Raw genomic sequence first — 19,404 nt, forward strand, 5'->3', positions numbered from 1 at the left:
AGGCTAATCCAGGATTGCGTCCTGGTGCCACCTGGACCTGGGCCGACAGCGTGCACCTAGGTGGCGCTCGCTGCGCAGCAGATGTGCAGGCACAGCCCGCGCCCACGCCGCGCTCCCCCCCCCACGCCCGCTGGCGGGGGGGAAGGGGAGGAAAGAGGTTAGAGGAGGAGGGAGGGGGATGGGAGAGGGCCAGCCCCGCCCACCCTCAGCCCAGGCGGGGTAAGAAGGAGGCGGACAGCCAAGCTGGCGTAACGAAGACTTTACTGAAAACACAAAACCGGCGAACCAAGGATTACGGAACAGGAATGTGGACTCGTAGCAAAACAAAACCAAACAAAAAGAGAGGGGATGGTGTCGGGAGGAGAGAGAGCGGAGGGGGGTTGGGGGGGAGGTTTTTTTTTTTTTTCTTCTTCCCGTTTCTTTAAAAAACCAACACAAGGAAACACACACTCAACACGCAACCAACGTTTGTTCCCGAGTAGAAACATAAATAGGGCGGAATCGGACACTCCCGTTCTCTCTTCCAAAAAGCAAAAAAAAAAAAAAAAAAAAAGGAAAGGCAGAGCGTGAGGCTGCGCGCCCCTTAGAGCCCCTACTCGGAGGTACAAAGGGGCAGCCACGCGCAGGACTGGGGGTACAGAGGCGGCGCGAGGGCGGGGGTCGTGCGCTCGGGTTCCCCATCCAGAGTTAAGGGGGGTCCGGCTTGTCGAGTCCGGGGGCACCGAGTCTCGAAAGAGTCCGGGGCGCCCCCCCACCGCAGCTAGTCCGCGCATGCGCCCCGCGCTCGGGCTCAGTACGCCGGGACCTGGTGCTGGGGCAGCAGCTGGCAGCCGCTGTTGACGTGGCTGAGGACTTTCTGTTTGAGCTGCGCCACCTGCTCGCGCAGCAGGCTGGCGGTGGACGCCAGCTCGGTGTTCTGGCTTTTGAGGGTCTTGACTTTCTCCTCCAGGCGCGAGATACGCTCCAGCTTGCGCTTGCGGCATTTGGAGGCGGCGATGCGGTTGCGCAGCCTCTTGCGCTCCGCCTTGATGCGTTCTTGCGTGTCCATGTCGATGGGCGACAGCGGAGGGCTGTCGCCGAAGCTCGGCACGTCCGGCACGGTCTGCGGCTCGTCCTTGAGCGCGGCCAGGCGCGGTGGATGCGGAGGTGGCGGCGGCCCCAGCGCGCCCGGGGGCGGCGGGAAGGGCACTGGCTCCGCGGCGAAAGCCACGGTGGCCGCGCCCCCAGGGGGCCCGGCGCCACCCGCGAAACTGCTCAGGTTGGCGTAGACCGGGGTCTCCGTGGCCCCGGGGGTGGCCGCCAGGTCGGCGGGCGCGGGGGGCGCGGGAGCCCCTGAGGTGGCCGCGGTGGCCGCACCCAGCTGGCTTTGCTTGTGCAGGTCCTCCAGCGCCTTGACGAAACCCTCGGCGAACTCCTGCTCCTCGCTGGCTGCCACCTTCGGGTAGAGGAACTGCGTACTGGTCGGGGTAGTGGTCACCAGCCCGTTGGACTGGATGATCAGCCTCTCCAGCTCCGGCGACGCGAGTTTGAGCAGCCCAAGATCCGGCGAAGCCAGCAGCCCGTCGGGGGCGCCGTCGGGGCGCAACGCAGAAGGTGCAGTGGCCGACCCTGGTTTCAATCCCGCCGCTCCCTGCTCCGCCAGGCTGAGCGTCAGCGCGTCTTTCTTCAGCATGCTGCTCGTCGGGGGCGCCCCGGGGAAAGCGCGGCCCGGGGGCGCGAAGCCACCACCGCCGGGGGCCCCAGTAGCACCAGCGACGCTCGACGCACCCGCAGCCAGGCCGCTCAGCGCCTCCTCGCCATAGAAGGGCGTTTCCATCCCCACCTCCCCCGCCGAGCTCGGCCCCGGGGCGGGGGGAGTGGCCGCGGCCTCCCCGGGGGGCCCCGTATGCCCCCCAGTCCGCTGCCCGTACAGACCGGCTCCGATGCCGGCCGCTCTGCCCCGCGCCGCCCGCGCGCACTCTTATAGCCTCGGCCCCCGCGATGAGCTCACCGCCCCCGCTCGCCATTGGCGCGAGGTGACGTCGTTGATTTGCATAAAGGGGCGGGAGCGGGACGCCCTCGCCTGGTGGCGGCCGCTGTTGCCAAGAGCGACGCTAGCTACATGGCACAACAACGCGCTGCATTGTGGGTTGACGTCATGGGGGTGGGGCTGAACGCGGTTTGGCCGGGTCACCACGCCCAGCTTGGATTGCCCCGCAGTCTCTGTCCCTACCCTGCTGTTTCTTGCCTCTCTCCCTTTCTCTTCCTCCCCTCTTTACTTCCCTCTAGATCTTGCCTCTCTGTTTTTCAAACTGGACCTCATCTGTGCGTCTATCTCTCCCCCGTCTCTGGCACTTCTGTGGCGCGATGAGCGGGGCCTCAAAAACCCAGGCCCTCTATGAAGCCACGCCCCGCGTCACGCCCACCGAAGGCACGCCCCTCGGGGGCCGGGCGCCGATCAGGGTTCCTCTGGCTGGGAGCTGGCAGGTGTGGGCAGGAAGGGGGAGGCAGAGGAGGGTCCCTTGGAGAGTCCCCACAACTACTTAGGTCCCTGTCAGTTTCACAGGGTGGAGTTGGACGCCTAAAAGCTGACCTCCTGCCTTTTCCTTGGGGAAACTGAGGATGGGATGTGTGGAGTCCAACTGCAGCCAGGGTAGCCATCAGTTGTAGGTTTTTTTCTTGATCTCGGTGAAAAAAAATTTTTTTTAATCTTTGTTTTGGGTCAAGACAGGATCTCATCCTCTAGACTCCGCTAGTCATGAACTTAACTTCAGTCCCCCTGTTTCATTTTCCCAAGTGTGGCAATAACAGGCCTGAGTCTCTTAACCTCGGCCTACAGATCTCGGTTTTTATTTTACATGCTAGTGTGTTTGTCTGTGTGGTTGTGTATCTGTGTTTGTCTATGTAGGTATCTGTGCTCTGTGTGTGTGTGTGTGTCCAGGAAGGTCAGAGGAGAGTTGGGAGTCAGTTCTCCCCGGTGTGGCACTCAGGCTGTCCGACTTGAGTGCAGTCACCTTTACTTTCTAAGCCTACGCCATGGCCCTGGATTTGGACGTTTTGAAACAGAATCTCACTCTGTACCCCAGAATGACCTCCTGAGCCCCCCAAAATCCCACCTCAGGCTTCTGGATGACTGATATATGCCATTGTGCCTTGCTTCGGTTTCAGTTATTAGGACACCCTGTACCCTAGCTGACGGAGACTGAGGGTGATTTCACTGCCTCAGCGTGAAAGACGTGCCCATCACCTCATCTTAGCATGAGATTTGAGTCTTGGGTTTGTTGAGTTTTATTTTGTGTTTTGAGCAAGGATCTCTCACCTTCCAGCTGGGGCTGACTGGGAATGTACAGATGGGGACCTGCTAAGTGCTGGAGTTAAAGGTCACTATGCAAAAGCTGTAACCCAGGTTGACCTGGGACTCCTGGTGATGGATGGAAGTTCTGGGGTGAGCTTGTGGGGTTTTTGTTTTGTTTTTGCCTTTGTTGTTTTGAGACAGAATTTTTCTGTAGCTCAGGCTAGACTTGAGAAATGATCCTTCTATGTGCTGTAAGGACAGGCATTTACCACACATTTGTCCTCCCAAGGACAGAACTAGGGTGCCAGGCCTCTGAACAGCCATGGCAGTACACGTTTTTACTCTTGACTCTTCTAGAGCCTGATGTGGGTCCCAGAGTGGAGCCTGCAAAAGAGAATCCGGACTGGTAATTACCCTCTTAATTAGTACAGTATGCCACCAGGCCTGATGCAGGCTTTTCTGCTTGCTGGGAACGGTGGTAGAAGAGGTGGGAGCAACAAGTCCCAGCACACTCAACACAACCCTTAGAAGACCAGAGAGGAGGCTCATCCCTTCTCTGTGACTCCTCTCCAATCTGTACCCCACTGGAGCTCCTTTGCACCTCAGGGCCTTTGCCCGGGGCCTTTGAGGCCTCGGAGGGTTCACCCCTACCCCAACCCCCGCCCGAGCCTTGCCCAGTTGTTGCCTCAGGGAGCCACACACCCAGGTTTTATTCCCTTTTGTAGGCAAGTGACCATCCAGAAAGATAGGATGGACTCTCCCCTCACCACACATGTGGGGTTTGCGCTTCGCGGGCCATATCCCAGCCTGCACCCCCTCCCCCCGCCGCCCGCCAAACGACTGAGCCAGCTAGTGCTGGCCCAAGGCCAGCCAGCCCCCGGCGCCAGGCCTGCCTCTCCCCGGGGCCGTACGGAGCTTGGCTGAGCGCACGAGGCTCCGCCCTGACCTTGGGACTTGGCCTTGGCAGGTGGGGGATGGTCGGGCGCTCTGGAGGCGGTGGTTTGAGCTGACTGGGGACCTTTCCCTAGGCAGGTTTACATACCAAATTAAGTTTTACCTCTGTTGAGACTCACTTTCCCTATCAGGCAAAGAGAGCATTTTGTAGTGGCATGGAAAATGTAAAGAAATAGTAAGACCTGAATATTTTTGGTTGCTTTTCGAGACAGGGTTTCTCTGTGTAGCCCTGGCTGTCCTGGAGCTCACTCTGTAGACCAGGTTAGTCTCGAACTCAAAGATCCTCCTGCCTCTGCCTCCCGAGTGCTGGGATTAAAGGCGGGAGCAGCCTGTCTAGACTGATTTTTTTTTTTTTTTAATTGTATTTCTGTAGGAAAAGGGCTTGTTGAGAGGCTGGGGAAGGACCGCAGCTTTCAGAGTCTCTTCTCTCCCGTTCTGTGGGTCCTGTGAACTCAAGTCAGCTCTCAACAAGAGCCTTTCCTCGCAGAGCCATCTCGACACCCCATCAGTCATTGTTCAATTTTATTATTTGGAGAAACTTAACCTGCTGGTCTTGGGGTGCTCTTATCCTCTGGGAAAAACTCCTACTAAACCTTCAAAACAACTGCAATAAGGAGTGGAGGGATTCAAAAAGTCTCGGGCGCTGGGTTGGACTGGAGGCGGTGCAACGCGGCTGGTCAGTGGGTGGCAGAAACAGCGCCCACTCTGGATTCTGTTTTCGCTTCTGTCTTCCCTGGTCATTGTCTGGAGAAGTGACTTGTACTGGGCGCATGGCCCAGCGAGGAGACCGTGCACCCTTCACATTGAACCTGAAATCTCGTGGGCCTGTGTTCGAATCCCCAGGTTCTCGGAAACCCTTCCACAGTGCGAAGATAAATTTGACTTTCTAGTTTGCGTTTTCAGTCTTTCCTTGATCAGGCAGAAACCGATGATCAGCTTCATAAACCGGGAAGACAGAAAGGGGGCCCCTGGGAGGGGCTAAGGCAGAGAGGGGACTGTCCCTGGAGTGTGAGGGCAGAGCTTGTGGGCACCGTCCCCAGGTGGCAGGGCCCGTGGGGCGACCGCATTCCTGAGGGTCGGGTTACCGAGAAAACCCGGCCTCCCGCCCCTCCCGTGCTGCTTCCGCCGGCGCCGGGCCGAGACCGCAGGTGTTTGCGCGGCTTCTCCGCCAGGCCCCATGTCCTGTTTTCTGGGTTGCTGCCAGCTCCCTCCAGCCTCATAAAACCTTTTTAAAATGAGGAAATGAAGCGCACCCTCAGCTTCCTCACCGGCCCAGTGTCTCTGGGATGCTTGTTGATGACTAGTTGACAGTCAAGAATTACCATAAAGGGCTCTCTCCCGGAGAAAACCTTCCCGTATCAATCTACCCACCTCAAGCATGCATTGAAATGTACCTGCTATGTGCCCAACCCTGACTAGGCCGAATGTGGCCTGCCCAAGTGTTTCTTTTATTTTGTTGCTTTGGCCTAACCTCTCACAAGGCTTTACTGAGCATATACTACGGGGCTTGCGGGGGTGGGGGTGGGGTGGGGATGGGGGTGGTGTTAAATCATCTTTTCTCTAGGCTCTTTCACAAAAGATAGGTTCTTAAACATGACATTTGCCCGGCAGTGGTGACACACGCCTTTATTTATTTATTTATTTTTTATTTTTTTTTTTTGGTTTTTCGAGACAGGGTTTCTCTGTATAGCCCTGGCTGTCCTGGAACTCACTCTGTAGACCAGGCTGGACTCGAACTCAGAAATCCGCCTGCCTCTGCCTCCCAAGTGCTGGGATTAAAGGCGTGCGCCACCACGCCGGGCTATGGCTCTCATTTTTAAATGCACACCCCTTTTCTGGTTTTGCTTCAAAGTACCCTATGGGTTACAAGGATGTAAGGCCAGCTTCTCTCTCCATAAATGGGACTAGAGACACCGTGAACTGATACCAGACATAGGCTGCTCCCCTCTGGAGCACCGGGCTGGGCTGAGACCTCACATGAGGTGGTATTCAAGACTGTCAATCCCTGAGCCACACATAGCTAGGTGCACTTGTCCCCTCCTACCAGGTGTATGGGACCCAGTACACAGTATGTACTCAATTACTGAATCCCAGTCTCCAGAGCAGTGTTGGATTCCCTGTAAGGAAGGCGTTGCTTCCGTCCGACATAGCCCCCGTGGGAGTGCGGACCTACTTCCGGGTTAGAAGGTCTGTGGCCAAGGACCCCAATGGAGAAAAGGAAGTTCAGCCTTCGTCTGGAGGCCTCAGGACTGTCCCCACCCACAGCCCTGTAAGCCACTGACAGACTTCCTGTGCTGTGTGAATGAATAGCATTGAATTTTTTGGGAGGGGGCAGTAAGTGGGGGAAACTGAGGTAGCTGTGCACACAGACCTCATATTTTTTAAGAACTGGGAGGCAGGTATTTGTAGAGCCCAGGTGTGGGGTCCCTCAGAGCAGACCCCCTCACCCCACCCCACCCCCGAGGACAGACCTGAGCTGATATGGCTAGGGAGTGACTTGGAGGGAGGGCTGAGGAGGGTTGGAAAAACAAGTCGTTGCACACCTCACACCTTTCAGCCTTCCAGCCCAGACCTCTGGAAGCTGAGACCAGGAGGATGACCACAGCCAAGGCCAGACTGGACTACAAACTGAGACCCTGTCTCAGTAAAGAAACACCAGCCTGAGCCGGGCGTGGTGGCGCACGCCTTTAATCCCAGCACTCGGGAGGCAGAGGCAGGCGGATTTCTGAGTTCGAGGCCAGCCTGGTCTACAAAGTGAGTGCCAGGACAGCCAGGGCTACATAGAAAAACCCTGTCTCAAAAAACCAAAAAAAAAAAAAAAAAAAAAAAAAAAAAAAAAAACACCAGCCTGATGCCAATGCCTGGCAAACACAGAAGTGGATGCTCACAGTCAGCTACTGGATGGAACACAGGGCCCCCAATGGAGGAGCTAGAGAAAGTACCCAAGGAGCTGAAGAGGTCTGCAGCCCTATAGGAGGAACAGCTATATGAACTAACCAGTACCCCCAGAGATCGTGTCTCTAGCTGCATATGTAGCAAAGGATGGCCTAGTCGGCCATCAATGGGAGGAGAGGCCCTGGGTCTTGTGAAGATTCTATGCCCCAGTATAGGGGAATGCCAGGGCCAGGAAGCAGGAGTGGGAGTGGGTGGATTGGGGAGCAGGGGGAGGGGGGAAGGTATAGGGGATTTTCTGAGAGGAAACTAGGAAAGGGGATAGCATTTGAAATGTAAATGAGGAAAACATCTAATAAAAAATTTAAAAAAAAAAGAAAAAAAGAAAAGAAAAAGAAAGATTAATCATTCAGAAGAAGATGTGCCTAATCCTGTAGAGACTTGATGCTCCAGGGAAGGGGAATGGCTGGGGGTGGAGGTGGGGGAGGGGAGCACCCTCTCAGAGGCAAAGGGTAGGGGGTATGGGTGAAAAAAATCTAGAAGGGGAGACCAGGAGGAGAACAACATTTGGGATGTAAATCAATAAAATAATTTTTTTTTTTTTTAAAGAAAGAAACACCAGCCTGGCAGTAGTGGCACACCACTGTATCCCAGCACTTGGGAGGCAGAGGCAGGTGGATCTCTGAGTTCGACACCACCATCCTGGTCTACAGAGCGAATCCCAGGACAGCCATGGCTACGCAGAAAAACTGTCTCAAAAAACAGAAAACAAAAACAAGAGAAAGGCAGAAAGAGCCATGAAGACTCAAGACTGAGCAAAATGGGGACCCCAGTAATTTATGAACCAATATGCCAGCCTCGGGGCAGAACAGGTGGCCAGGAGGCTTCTAGTTCACTTCAGAGGGGAGGATGCTGGCGGCAGTGGGGTGCAGCCCAGGGGAAACCGAGGCACAGGGCCCCATCCTGTCCCCTCCCCATGCTCCCAGTTCCGGACTATGGCTGCTAGGAACCAACTTAGGGTTTATTTGGGGGAAATTTTGGTGTGTTCAGAGTGTCGACATGCCCTTACCCAGATCCACCCCAGCTGTGTGGCCTGTGCCTCAGTTTCCCTTGCTACATAGTTGCCCACGGGTGGGCGTGTGCACAGTGCAGCTGGGAAAGGGGAAAGAAGGCAAGGCTACAATAAGCAGCAGCCTCCTGCCTCCACAGCAACCACCACGTCGCCCCCGCCCCAGTATGCTGCTAATTGAACCCAGCGCTGGGGGGAGGGGCGGAGAAACGGGGTGGGGAGAAGAGCTGTAAGGGGACGCAAGTGGTGCGAGGACACTGGTCCGTCCAGTCGATTCGACCCGCGTGTGCCAGAGTGACCCAGATCCTTACGGGTCCCGCATCTGAACTCCTGACCTCGCAGCGCAGTCAGCCCCTCCTCCTCCCTGCTCCAGACCTTTCTCCCTCCTCCACCCCTCCTCCTCCTACCTACCCCTCCTCCTTGCACCCGTTCTTTGTCCTCCTTTCCCGCCTTTCCTCAAAGCAGCCAATCCCTTGTAAATCATGAGGCTGCCTCAGGGACCTTGAGCAGCTTGACTCCTGGCCTTAAGGTCCAGCTCGCCCGTGTTAGCCCTTCCCTGATTCAAGGTTCGAAGCAACCCTGTCTGTCTGGCCTGCTGAAGACCGCAACAGTGATCAGAGCCACTGTGCACAGCCTGGCAAATGTGGCTGGCTCCCCTGGCGCCTGTGTAGAGAGGCTCAGAGGTGCCCCCTCTGCTTTCCTTGCAGCCTTTAAGGACCCTCAGGGTAAGTGGTACTTCCTGCCTTCCTATTGCTGAAAAATACCGAACATGCAGGGCTCCAGAGCTGGTTCAGCTTGTAAAAGCACCTGCTGCTCTTGCTGGGGATCCAGGTTCTGTTCACAGCACCCACATGGTGAGTCACAACCTTCTGTAACTCCTGGTCCAGGGGAGTCAAGGTCTCTGGCTTCTGAAGGCACTGCACACATGTGCATATGCACACCCGCACACATACACACATGATTAAAAGTAATAAAAACTTAAAAGAAGCGGGCATGGTGGTGCATTCCTTTAAGCATTCAGGAGGCAGAGACAAGTGCATCTCTGAGTTCAAGGCCAGCCTAGTCTACACAGGGAATTCCAGGAGAAACCCTGTCTTCAAAAAACAAAAAACAAAAATAATATAAACAAAAATTAAAGAAAGAACAAGATATCTTCTCCTCCTCCTCTTCCTCCCCCTCCTTCTTCTTTTTTTCCAGACAGGGTTTCTCTGTGTAGCCCTGACTGTCCTGGAACTCACTCTGTAGACCAGGCTGGCCTCGAACTCAGAAATCCGCCTGCCTCTGCCTCCGGAACAAGATATCTCAAATAAAAAAAACAAAAAACAAAAAAACTCCACAAAACTGAAGCAGACCTCCAGACCATGAATGATGCTGGTGGCTGGCTGGTCCTCACCTCTTGTCACCCCTCCTGTTGTCCTCTTCCTCCATGGGGACAGCCCCTCTGTGAAACTCAACTAACCCAGCCTCCAGATTCAATAGCAGCCCTCACTGAACTCCAAACAGATCATGGGATTAAGCCCCATTGAGAATTTCCCACATTAGCCAGGCAGTGGTGGAGCATGCCTTTAATCCCAGCACTTGGGAGTCAGAGGCAGGCGGGTTTCTGAGGCCAGCCTGGTCTACAGAGTGACTTCCAGGACAGCCAGGGCTACCCAGAGAAACCCTGTCTCCAAAGAAAGAAAGGAAGGAAGGAAGAAAGAAAGAACAGCCACTCAGGGTGGGGAGGAAGCTCAGGGCTGCTCAGGCAGCCATGAGTGTGAAGACTGACCAGTCTCTGGGTTGAGTATTTATTTATTTATTTATTTATTTATTTATTTATTTATTTATTTTTGAGGCAGTGTATGGGGCCCCAGCCGGTTATCTTTATATAAACCAGGCTGGCCACATACTCACAGAGACCATCCTGCCTCTGCCTCTCAAATGCTGGGACTAAAGGCATGTGCTACTATACTCAGCCTTCAGTTTAATTTTTTAATTAGACTAAAGATCTCATGGGACCAAAGAGAAATTCCCCTCAGGCCTGAGCTCGGGCTGAGTACTGATGGAACTTCTAGGACTGAAGGCAAGAAGCAGAACAGATGTGCAACTCAGCTGGCAAGAGCCTGGCAGGTGGTCAAGTAGGCAGCCAGCCCAGGCCTGGGAATCGAGCACCCTAACCCAGGTGCTGGGATGCCTAGAAGGATCTAGGCTCCCTGTTTCCAAATGCGTAGCAGTGGTGAGATCCCGGTGGAAAGGGGAGGGCCCCGACTGACAGTAAAGGGAAGAGCAGTGTGCATCCCTCACACCACAGAGCACCCAGTGGGAGTGTGTCAGCACACAGGGAGACATTATAGGACTAACACATTTGGGAGCTGACAACAGGTAAGGTGCCATCCTTTCTGAGGTGAGTGGACCATGTTTCTTGGTGTCGCTGTTCTCACAGTCCTGCAGCGTTTGCTGCTCGTACCTGGGAAACAGACACTGTGAGATCACCTCCATGTCACTGGGGTCTGAGCCCTGGGAAGGTAGGAGAGGTGGCCTTCCTTCCCTGGCACCGTCAGACTGGTTGATCTGTAGGGCACTAGTTCTGATGATCAAGGCCAGGATCCCAGGGAGGCTCAGGGACCAGCCAAGGGCGACTGGAAAGCCTAACCACCTTTTATAGTTCCTCCTCTTCTCACAGGAGAGACGGGCTCTGTGGCACGGGGAAGGTTGGGGATGGTCTATGTATGTATGAGTGTAGTAAAGGAAGGTGATGGGAAAGTCCTGGCTTGACCAAGGATCCTCCTCGGCAAGGCTCACCCCGCTGAGAGGGGCCCCCTGGAGTGGGGGAGTGTTCTGACATTGGAGTTTACAGAGCCTCGGCGAATGCTAAGGGAAGCAGGGACAAGCAGATCTCTGTGAGTTCGAGGCCAGCCTGGTCTATAGAGCAAATTCCAAGACAGTCAGAGTGACAAAGAGAAACCCTGTTTTGAAAAATCAGCCAACCAACCAAAATACAGATTCATGAATGTATGTTCAGGAATTTATGTTACTGTCTCCCCCTTCTCAGGGTGGGGTGCCCCACCCCAGAAGCCTTGAGATAAAGAGCTAGCTAAGAGTCCTTAGAGGCCTGGGAACCCAGGACACCTTGATAGAGCCTCTACACATACCACTGGCAAGATGTATTTCTTTCTTGGCCACTGTGTCTGTAAAATCATGGTGGCCCTGGTGACACCCACATCAAGACAGACCCATGGAGCCTCCTCTGTCTGGATAGGGGAGAAGATTTCCCCTCTGTGTTCCCTGCACAGCAGGAACTGTGCCAGGGGCCACCCACACCCTTCCCGTGGAGTCAGCCCAGAGAGGCCCGTCTAACCCCTTCCCTAACCGTGCCTAGGTGCCCACACATGCTGCTGCGGGAAGCCTGGTCCCTGTACAGCTCTTAGGATGGATAGCCACATGGATGGACAGTACAGTCACATGTCAGTCCTTCACCAGTGTGAGAACCTGGGGCTGTGACTGGCCCGCCAGCCTGCATGGCCTGACTGTCACTAGCCCCTCTTAATGGCCGGACACTGAAGGATATCAGGAATTACTCATGCTGGTTGAAATGGCTGAGGGGCACTATTAGGCAAGGACAACAGAGGCCCAGAACTAGTTCCCCCGAGGACCCTTGCTGGTAGTAATGGCTGGTTCAGGTTTTCTTGGTTTTTATTTTTATTTTTATTTTTGTTTGCTTGCTTGGCTCCCTGTGGCCTAGCTGTAACTCACAGGGCTCCACCGGCCTCTGTCTTCTGAATGCTGGGGTTAAAGGTGTGCACCCCAATGCTTGCCTCCAAGAGGAAGTTCGGAGAAAGGCCTTGAACATGAGGAGGGCCTCAGGCACCCCAGGGTCCTGAAGAGCTCAAACGGTTTCTAGGAGAGCCATGGAAGGGCCTTAGCCTTCACACGCGTGTCAGATTTGATGCCCCCTGGAACCAGAATGGTTAGCTCAGCTTTGGTCAGCCAGGCCCAGGGAGACATCTGTCACAAGCGACACACGTCCAAAGGCTTTGCTGGCATTAGCACCAGTGTCTAAAGGAGACTTTATCACCATCCAAGCCCAGGAGGTCCAGCTGAGGCAGAGACGGAGAAATACAACAGAGAGTAGATCTGCAGGCTGCGGAGGGAGGGGAGGGCTAGGACGCTCCCGGGGAGGTGCCTGGCTGGGCCAGGACAAGGACCTTGCCAGAAGGACCACCTAACTCAGAGATGAGATTGGAATGGCTACATGCTTGCTGCCATGAGCCACTGAGGTCAGAGAATTACCAGACAGGGGCAGCAGGGGTGAGTCTGGTGAGTCCAGTACTGACCGGCACTGGGATCCTACAAGGTCCTGAGGGTGGTATTGCTTTGGCCACTGTGGGAAACGATGTAGCAGTACAGCAGGTCCCAGGACCCCACTGCCAGACAGAAGCATCATGGTCTATGCCAGGGCAGAGCATTCTGTGTTGAGTCAATACATGGGTCCCCTCTCAGGGACAAGTCCTGGGTAACTAGGCTTGTGTCCCCTTCAGGTGTCTGTGAAGTCCTTTCCAAACAGACTGTGCATCCTTGTCTGCCCTGTGGCTCTCTCTCATGGTCTCTTGTGCCTCCTATGGACAAGCTACCCTGGCTTTAGGAAGTCAAAATCAAGACCCACAACCCTCACCACAGTCCAAGAAGAATGAAGCTCTAGAGCCTCAGGGAACGGCTGCTATGGACAGCTGAGTGTCCCCGAGAGGTACCTAGGATGCAAGCTGAAGGCAGTGCCCCTGACTGCCCTGGGATAAACGCAATTGCAGGAGCCCTAAAGTCAAAGCTGATGGGAGGCTAGCTACAGGCTGGAAAGGGAAGGGGACAATCTGCCAAGAACGTGTCAAGTTTCTTGGCTCCTACCCAAGGACAGAGTCCACTTGGTCCGGAGGTAAAGCAGGCTGTAGGCCCGATGCTGGTTTATTCAACCTAGTGCCAGGCCAGTGATGCCCGGCCTGGAACATGTCCAAGCCTGCTTCCCATTCATACATGAGTGTCCTGGTGTCACAGTGGAGGTCCCGACCCAAATGTTGGGGTCCTGGCATCATCTAGTCCGTGCCACTTGGCCACCGCAGGCTGGCCACTTTGCCTGTGGGCATTTGCCACCACTGGCCTTTCAGGCTGACAGATTGACTGTGGGACAAGGATTAACAAGGGACAATAATGAGTGACTAGCAACAGAATGGAGCTGTGTGGGCCTGATCTCCACCTCTCTACTGACCATTTTGATGACTGTATCAACTGTGGACTGTATTTCTGCTTAGCCTGGCTTACCGGACTGCCTCTCAAGGCCAGGATGCCAAGTGCTTCATCTGCACTGGCAGTTTCACCAAAGAGAGGGAACAACTTGTGGGGTGCCCCTGGGGATCCAAAAGGAACCTTGGAGCTAGGGGTCTTTGGGTGTGAGTCCTGTCTTGGCAGGAATAAGGGGATTTCTGGCAGAAAGTCTCAGTATTTCCTTTTTTTCTTTTTTTTTTGGGGGGGTGTTGTTTGTTTGGTTTTGGGCTTTTTTTTTGTTTTTTGAGACAGGGTTTCTCTATGTAGCCCTGGCTGTCCTGGAACTCACTTTGTAGACCATTTTGGCCTCGAACTCAGAAATCTGCCTGCCTCTGCCTCCCGAGTGCTGGGATTAAAGGCGTGTGCCACCATGCCCGGCTTCCTATTTTTCTGTAACCCCCCCCCAAAATATCCTTCAAGGAAGTGGCCAAGCCTTTGCGCCAGTAAGGGCCTGAGGCTCCTGCTTGAGACCTTGCTGGTGACTGTGGTGAGGCCTGTGAGTCGCTCCACTTATCCCTTTCACTGTGGCATTCAGACACCCTGACACACCTCAAGGCCCCCTCCCCAAAGGAGAGAGCCCTTAACTTCTGGAGGCTCAACTGACTGTCACATTGAGGTAGGTGTCATAGGAGCACCCGGGGAGCCCTAAACTCACACGAAGCTCAAAACCCAGCAGTGAGTGGTCCTGTGGGAACCAGTCTGGTTCTGGCTGCCGACATCAACATGGGATGTCTTGACAGAAGCTATTTCACCTCTTCACAGTCTGTGACGTGTACCAAGACGTTGCCGTGGCTACCAGGACGACATTAGCATTAGTTATGATGGAGTCTGTCTCGTGCTGGCAGCACACACACCACACAGCACAGCTCCAGACAGAACTGTTTCCAGGGCACGGGTGCACAGCCCATGCAGTTTAATGGAAGAATGGCCCACACAGCAAGGAGGGATTCCTCCCACACACTGAGTCATAGCTTGAGCCCTGACTCGGTTTACCCATTAGTGGCCCAGTCTGGAGTCTTCCAGAAGGAGCAAGTTCCATGCAAAGACTGAATGAGACAGGTGTAAGGAGTCTACTCTCCTGTCAGGTAGGACGGGTGTGTGTGCCTGGCTGGCCTGAGTTTCCTCAAGTGCTTCCTCTGTAGTCCTGACTCAGTGGCCACTATCTCGTGGACCCTTCTCTTCTCTTCTTTTTGTGCCCACTCTCAGCCAGTGAGAAAGCTCTGACCATGACCCGGGCTGGCTCACCAGCTCCCAGTCATTCTGAACACTTGAGTGCAGAAAACTGGACCCATCTCAGCTGGCTGATCTGTGAATCTGTGACCCTGACCTTTTTAATTTTACATTATTTTAATGTGTGTGTGTGTGTGTGTGTGAGAGAGAGAGAGAGAGAGAGAGAGAGAGAGAGAGAGAGACTTGCCTGCGTGTACACATGCACCATGTGTGTGCCTGGTGCCCATGGAGGGGAGAAGAGGGCATCAGATCCCCTGGAACTAAATCACAAATGTGAACTGTCTGTGGAAGTGAATGTCTGTGGAAAAAAGTAGCCTGTGCTCAAAACCACTAAGGAGCCTTTAACCTCAGCACTTGGGAGGCAGAGGCAGAAGGACCTCTGAATTAGTGGCCAGCCTGGTCTACAGAGTGAGTTCCAGGACAGCCAGGGCTACACAGAGAAACCCTGTCTTGAAAAAACAAGCAAGCAAACAAACAAACAAAATGCTGAGCTGTCTCTCCAGCCCCCCCCCCATGTTGGACAGATATATGGATGGGTGTGGGAGTGTGCAGGGACCCTGCTTGCCCGAGATGCTCAGCACGTGAGCTTTCTATTCTTGTAGGTTGTCTTTTAAGCTGGACATGCCCTGAAGGAGGCTGCTGCAAAGTTCTGCCCAGGGAGTTTCTTCTCACCATGAGCCCGACTTGAAGCCAGGAACCTCCCGCACTCCTTTCCCGTGCGTCTCCTGGCCTTGGCACACCTGGCTGAGTGCTCAGAAGCTTCCAGGGAGCAAGGGAGAGCCGGTCTAGCCAGGTCCCGAGAAGATCAGCTAGTAGCCTAACATCCTGGGGGCAGAAATAACCTTAGAATTGGGCGGTAACACCAATAGTCTAAAAATTACAGCACTGGGGTGACAGAGCCAGGTGGATCTCTGAGTCCAGCCTGGTCTACAGAGTGAGTTCAAGGCCAGTCTAAGCTACACAGAGAAACCCTGTCTAGGAAAAACAAAACAAAACAAAATTCAGAGCAGAAAGAAAAGGGGCTCGGAAAGGGAAATTCCTAGGATCCATGACATTGGTGGATAGATAGTTCCAGAAGGCTCAAAGGAAGGTATCCCTGAGCAAAGGTCGTGGGTCAGAATTTGAGGAGTGGGACAGATTTCAATGAGGGGCCTGGAGTGGGGTGGGGCGCATGAGGGGAGGAACAATCCTTTGGGCCTAGAGCTTCATCAGCAGGGTATGAGATTGGTTATTTACCATCCCATAAGTTTCTGCTTGCCTCAGTTTCTCCATCAGTGTGCATTCCCCAGGAAAGGCCTGGGCTCTGAACCCCAGCTGTGCTGTCCTGTAATGTGGTCACCCATCCCTGGCTACTCTTGGTTTGCAGGAGTGCCCACCCATGAGATATGTCACCTATCCCAGGAGACTGAAGTGCTAAGGTGGACACTGTTCAGAAGTTAGATTTCCTGTCTCCAGTGATGCCTGAAATCTGCTAAAAATATCTGTGCCCCCTGCCAGGGAGGCAGCTATGACGGTGGCTGGGCTGCAGTGATGATGCTGAGCCCAGGGAGCATCCCGCAGAGCCAGTTGCCATGGTGATGCTGACTCACAGGCAGAGGCAGGTAGTGGCATCTGGTACCCGGCTGCCCGCCTCTGCATGGCCAGCACTCAGCATCCTGCCCAGCACCCACCCCACAGCCTCTGCAGGAAACAGGGTCGCTATGGGGGCAGAGAGAGCACACAGGCTGCATCCTCCACTGTCCCTGTGTCACTGACCTGTGTCATAGTAGGAAGATGTCAGAAGTGGTTTGGCTTCTAATGACCTTGACTGGGGCCAATAGGATGCACGAACATATAACCATCTGCCAGACCTTTGATCAACCCATCCACCCACCCACCCAGCTCTCATGTCTGCCTGACCTCTCACCCACTCTCCCACCCTGCTCTCATCTGTCCTGTCTAACAAGCCCTTCATTTCACATTTACAAAACATGTCCTGTGCACTAATGTACTCATAGTCATGGCGGGGCGGCTGTGCTGGGTGACCTCATGGTCACTTGGACCCATCCCTGGTGCTGGCTAAGACCCTACCTGTTCCTCATTTTCTTGTGCCTGTCTCCCGCTGCCCTCCATTCCCACACCTCAGGTTGCCACAGCCACATCAGCTGCAGCTAACTCCCTTTTCCACCATCCACCTATATCAGCTGATTTCTGCCCCAGGGCCTTTGCACTTCCAATTGCGGAAAGGACCCTTCTTTTTCCTCAGCTGACCTCTGGGCCTCCGGATTCTTGGTTTCTTTATATTCTTCCATCCTAGGCGATGGTACCTGGCAGGCTGATGCCAAGCACCTTGGGTTACACAGTGAGTGACACTATCTCCAGACACAACAAAAGCAACAGTGCATACAGAAAGGAGATGGGTGGTGCACACCTATTAATCCCAGCACTCAGGAAGTGGAGGCAGGGCTATCTCTCTTGACTTTCAGGTCAACCTGGATGCCTGGAGCATGAGGTCCTAAACTTGATCCATAAATTCTGGGTGCCCCCAGAACTGGGGAGGGAGAGACAGACAGATCCCTGGAGCTTACTGGAAACTGTAGAGCAAAGAAAGGCTGGGTGGGGTGAGATAGCTGAGCAGCTACAGGCGATTGTCAACCAAACTAAACCTGGCAACCTGAGTTGAATCCCCTGGTACCCACATGGTAGAGGGAGGGAACTCCAACAAATTGTCCACACACACACACACAGAGTGTATAGACAGAGAAATTAAAACAACTTTTGAAAACCAAAGTGGCCAGATGGTGATATCAAACGCTTTTAATCCCAGCATTAGAGAGGCAGAGGCAGGAGGACCTCTGAATTCCAGGCCAGCCTGGTCTACAGAGTGAGTTCCAGGACAGCTAGGGCTACACTGTCTTGGAAACCCTGTCTTGGAAAAATCGAAAAGAAGAAAGACCAAAGTGGACGCTTCTGGAGGAATAGCCCATAGACTGTGCCGTGACTTCAACACAAAGAGGCATTAATTACACAGAAATAAGTCATATCAAAGAATAAAATTCACCCAGTAAACTCAAAACGAGATGAAACAAACCCTATGCTTGCTAAGAAGCTGAGGTCAGGAAGGACGGTTCCCTAAACTGTATTGTCTAGGGGTGACTCACCCTCCCTCAGGGAGAAGCAGGTGGGGCCCGGGCACTGCGTGACCCAACGGGACACCTGCTGAGTGGCAGCTGAGTCCAGCGCCCAGGCATGGCTTGTGCCAGCCCCTGGGCCTTTGCACATGCTATTGTGGCTGCCAGAGGAACCTGTGCCTGTGAGTTTGTAGAAGCCGCCTAGGCTTCCTTGCTGTCCTTGTGGTCCCCCAGCTTACTCCCACCCCATCCTGCCCCTCCCCTTGGGTCTCCAGAAAGATCTGTGGCTTAGCCTGTGAGGGCAGACAGGGACACTGGGGGTTGGGGGCAGAGGACTGGAGAAGATGGGACATGGAGCTGCAACCGGAGGATGAGAGCCTGGGACTTGCCACCCTCCTGCCTCAGCTAGGAGAGGTCTCCAGGAGCAAAGGAGATCAGAAACGGTTCCCCTCACAGAGGGCTGCTTGCGGGGCCGGGGAGGGCGCGGTGGAGAATCTGCAGGACGCGGGTATTTTTAGGCGCTGAACGAAGCTCTGAAGTATGTCCATGGCCCCTCCCGACTGCAAGCTGGGTGGCTGCTTTGGAGCCTGGATCCAGTGAAGGCGGGATGGGACGGAGGGCGTGAGTCACCGCCTGGTGGCTGTGAGGCCAGGCGGGCGAGGGAGGGAGCTTGCAGAGGCTGGTGCTGCCCAAGGGAGGCTCAGCTCGTCGGTCTTCACTGACTCCCACAGCTTGTAAAAAGCAACGCCTGGACAGCATGAAGGTTCCCAAAGATGCCACTCCTAGGTGGGTCTATGCCTTTCCTGAGTACTTAATGCTTACTTTCTACTTGGCTGGTCCTGGGGTGATCACCATGCTGCGCACTTCTTGTATACCAGGTTAGCCCTAGGACTCTGCCACAGTATATATGCCAAAATGGTCACAGTGATGACTGCCATGCCACATATTTACTGGGTCCATGCTGTGCACAAGGCTGATGGATGGTTCATTCGCAGCACACATTTATTTAGCACCTGCTGCATACCAGGCTGATCTTAGGAGTGATGATCATTGGGTCGCACATTTGCTGGACACTAGGCCAGCAATTCACTTGCAGTGTGCACTTATTAATCACTTACTGCATACCGGACTGGCCTTTGGGTGATCAGCATATCATTTATTGAGCACGTACTGAGGTGCTGGTGCAGAGAGGAAACTGAGGCACTGTGGAGTTGAAGTGGTCCAGGCACTTTATCTATTTAATGCTTCCAAGCCTGTCTGGCCCCACTGCTAGGTTGAAGTGCCTTGTTTTGCTTGTGTAGTGCTAGGCAGGGAACCCCAGTACTCCACGTAGGCTGAGGGAGCCACACCCCTGCCCAGGGGAGGATTTTTTTTTCTAAGTTTATCTTTGAGAAGCCCAACAAGCGGAGGAGCCCAGAGAATGAAAAAGTTCTTAACAAGAGCCAGGACCTCACTCTCCCGTTTCTGGCCAGTGCTTGGTTCCTTGTTGGCTCTTGATAAAGCTGAGGGCAAAGGTTACTGGCCACATCAAGTTCTATGTTACCCATGGGCATGCAGTGCTGTGTCTTGAGACAGGGTCTCAC

The 19,404-nt window shown here is 54.3% G+C and overlaps 1 protein-coding gene across 1 annotated transcript; it reads right to left on the reverse strand.

The window, feature by feature from the left end:
- Positions 1-244: 244 nt before the first annotated feature.
- Jund (JunD proto-oncogene, AP-1 transcription factor subunit) lies at positions 245-1,927 on the reverse strand. Its single transcript, XM_021170039.2, has one exon. The coding sequence runs from the start codon at positions 1,814-1,816 to the stop codon at positions 791-793; it is 1,026 nt and encodes a 341-aa protein (XP_021025698.1). The 5' UTR covers positions 1,817-1,927; the 3' UTR covers positions 245-790.
- Positions 1,928-19,404: the final 17,477 nt, after the last annotated feature.

This window comes from Mus caroli, unplaced genomic scaffold (genome assembly GCF_978045245.1).
Source record: "Mus caroli unplaced genomic scaffold, Mus_caroli_1 scaffold_10, whole genome shotgun sequence".
Taxonomy (NCBI): domain Eukaryota; kingdom Metazoa; phylum Chordata; class Mammalia; order Rodentia; family Muridae; genus Mus; species Mus caroli.

Excerpts from the sequence above, each read along its gene's own strand:
- Jund (XM_021170039.2), bottom strand. The coding sequence starts at position 1,816 with ATGGAAACGCCCTTCTATGGCGAGGAGGCGCTGAGCGGCCTGGCTGCG.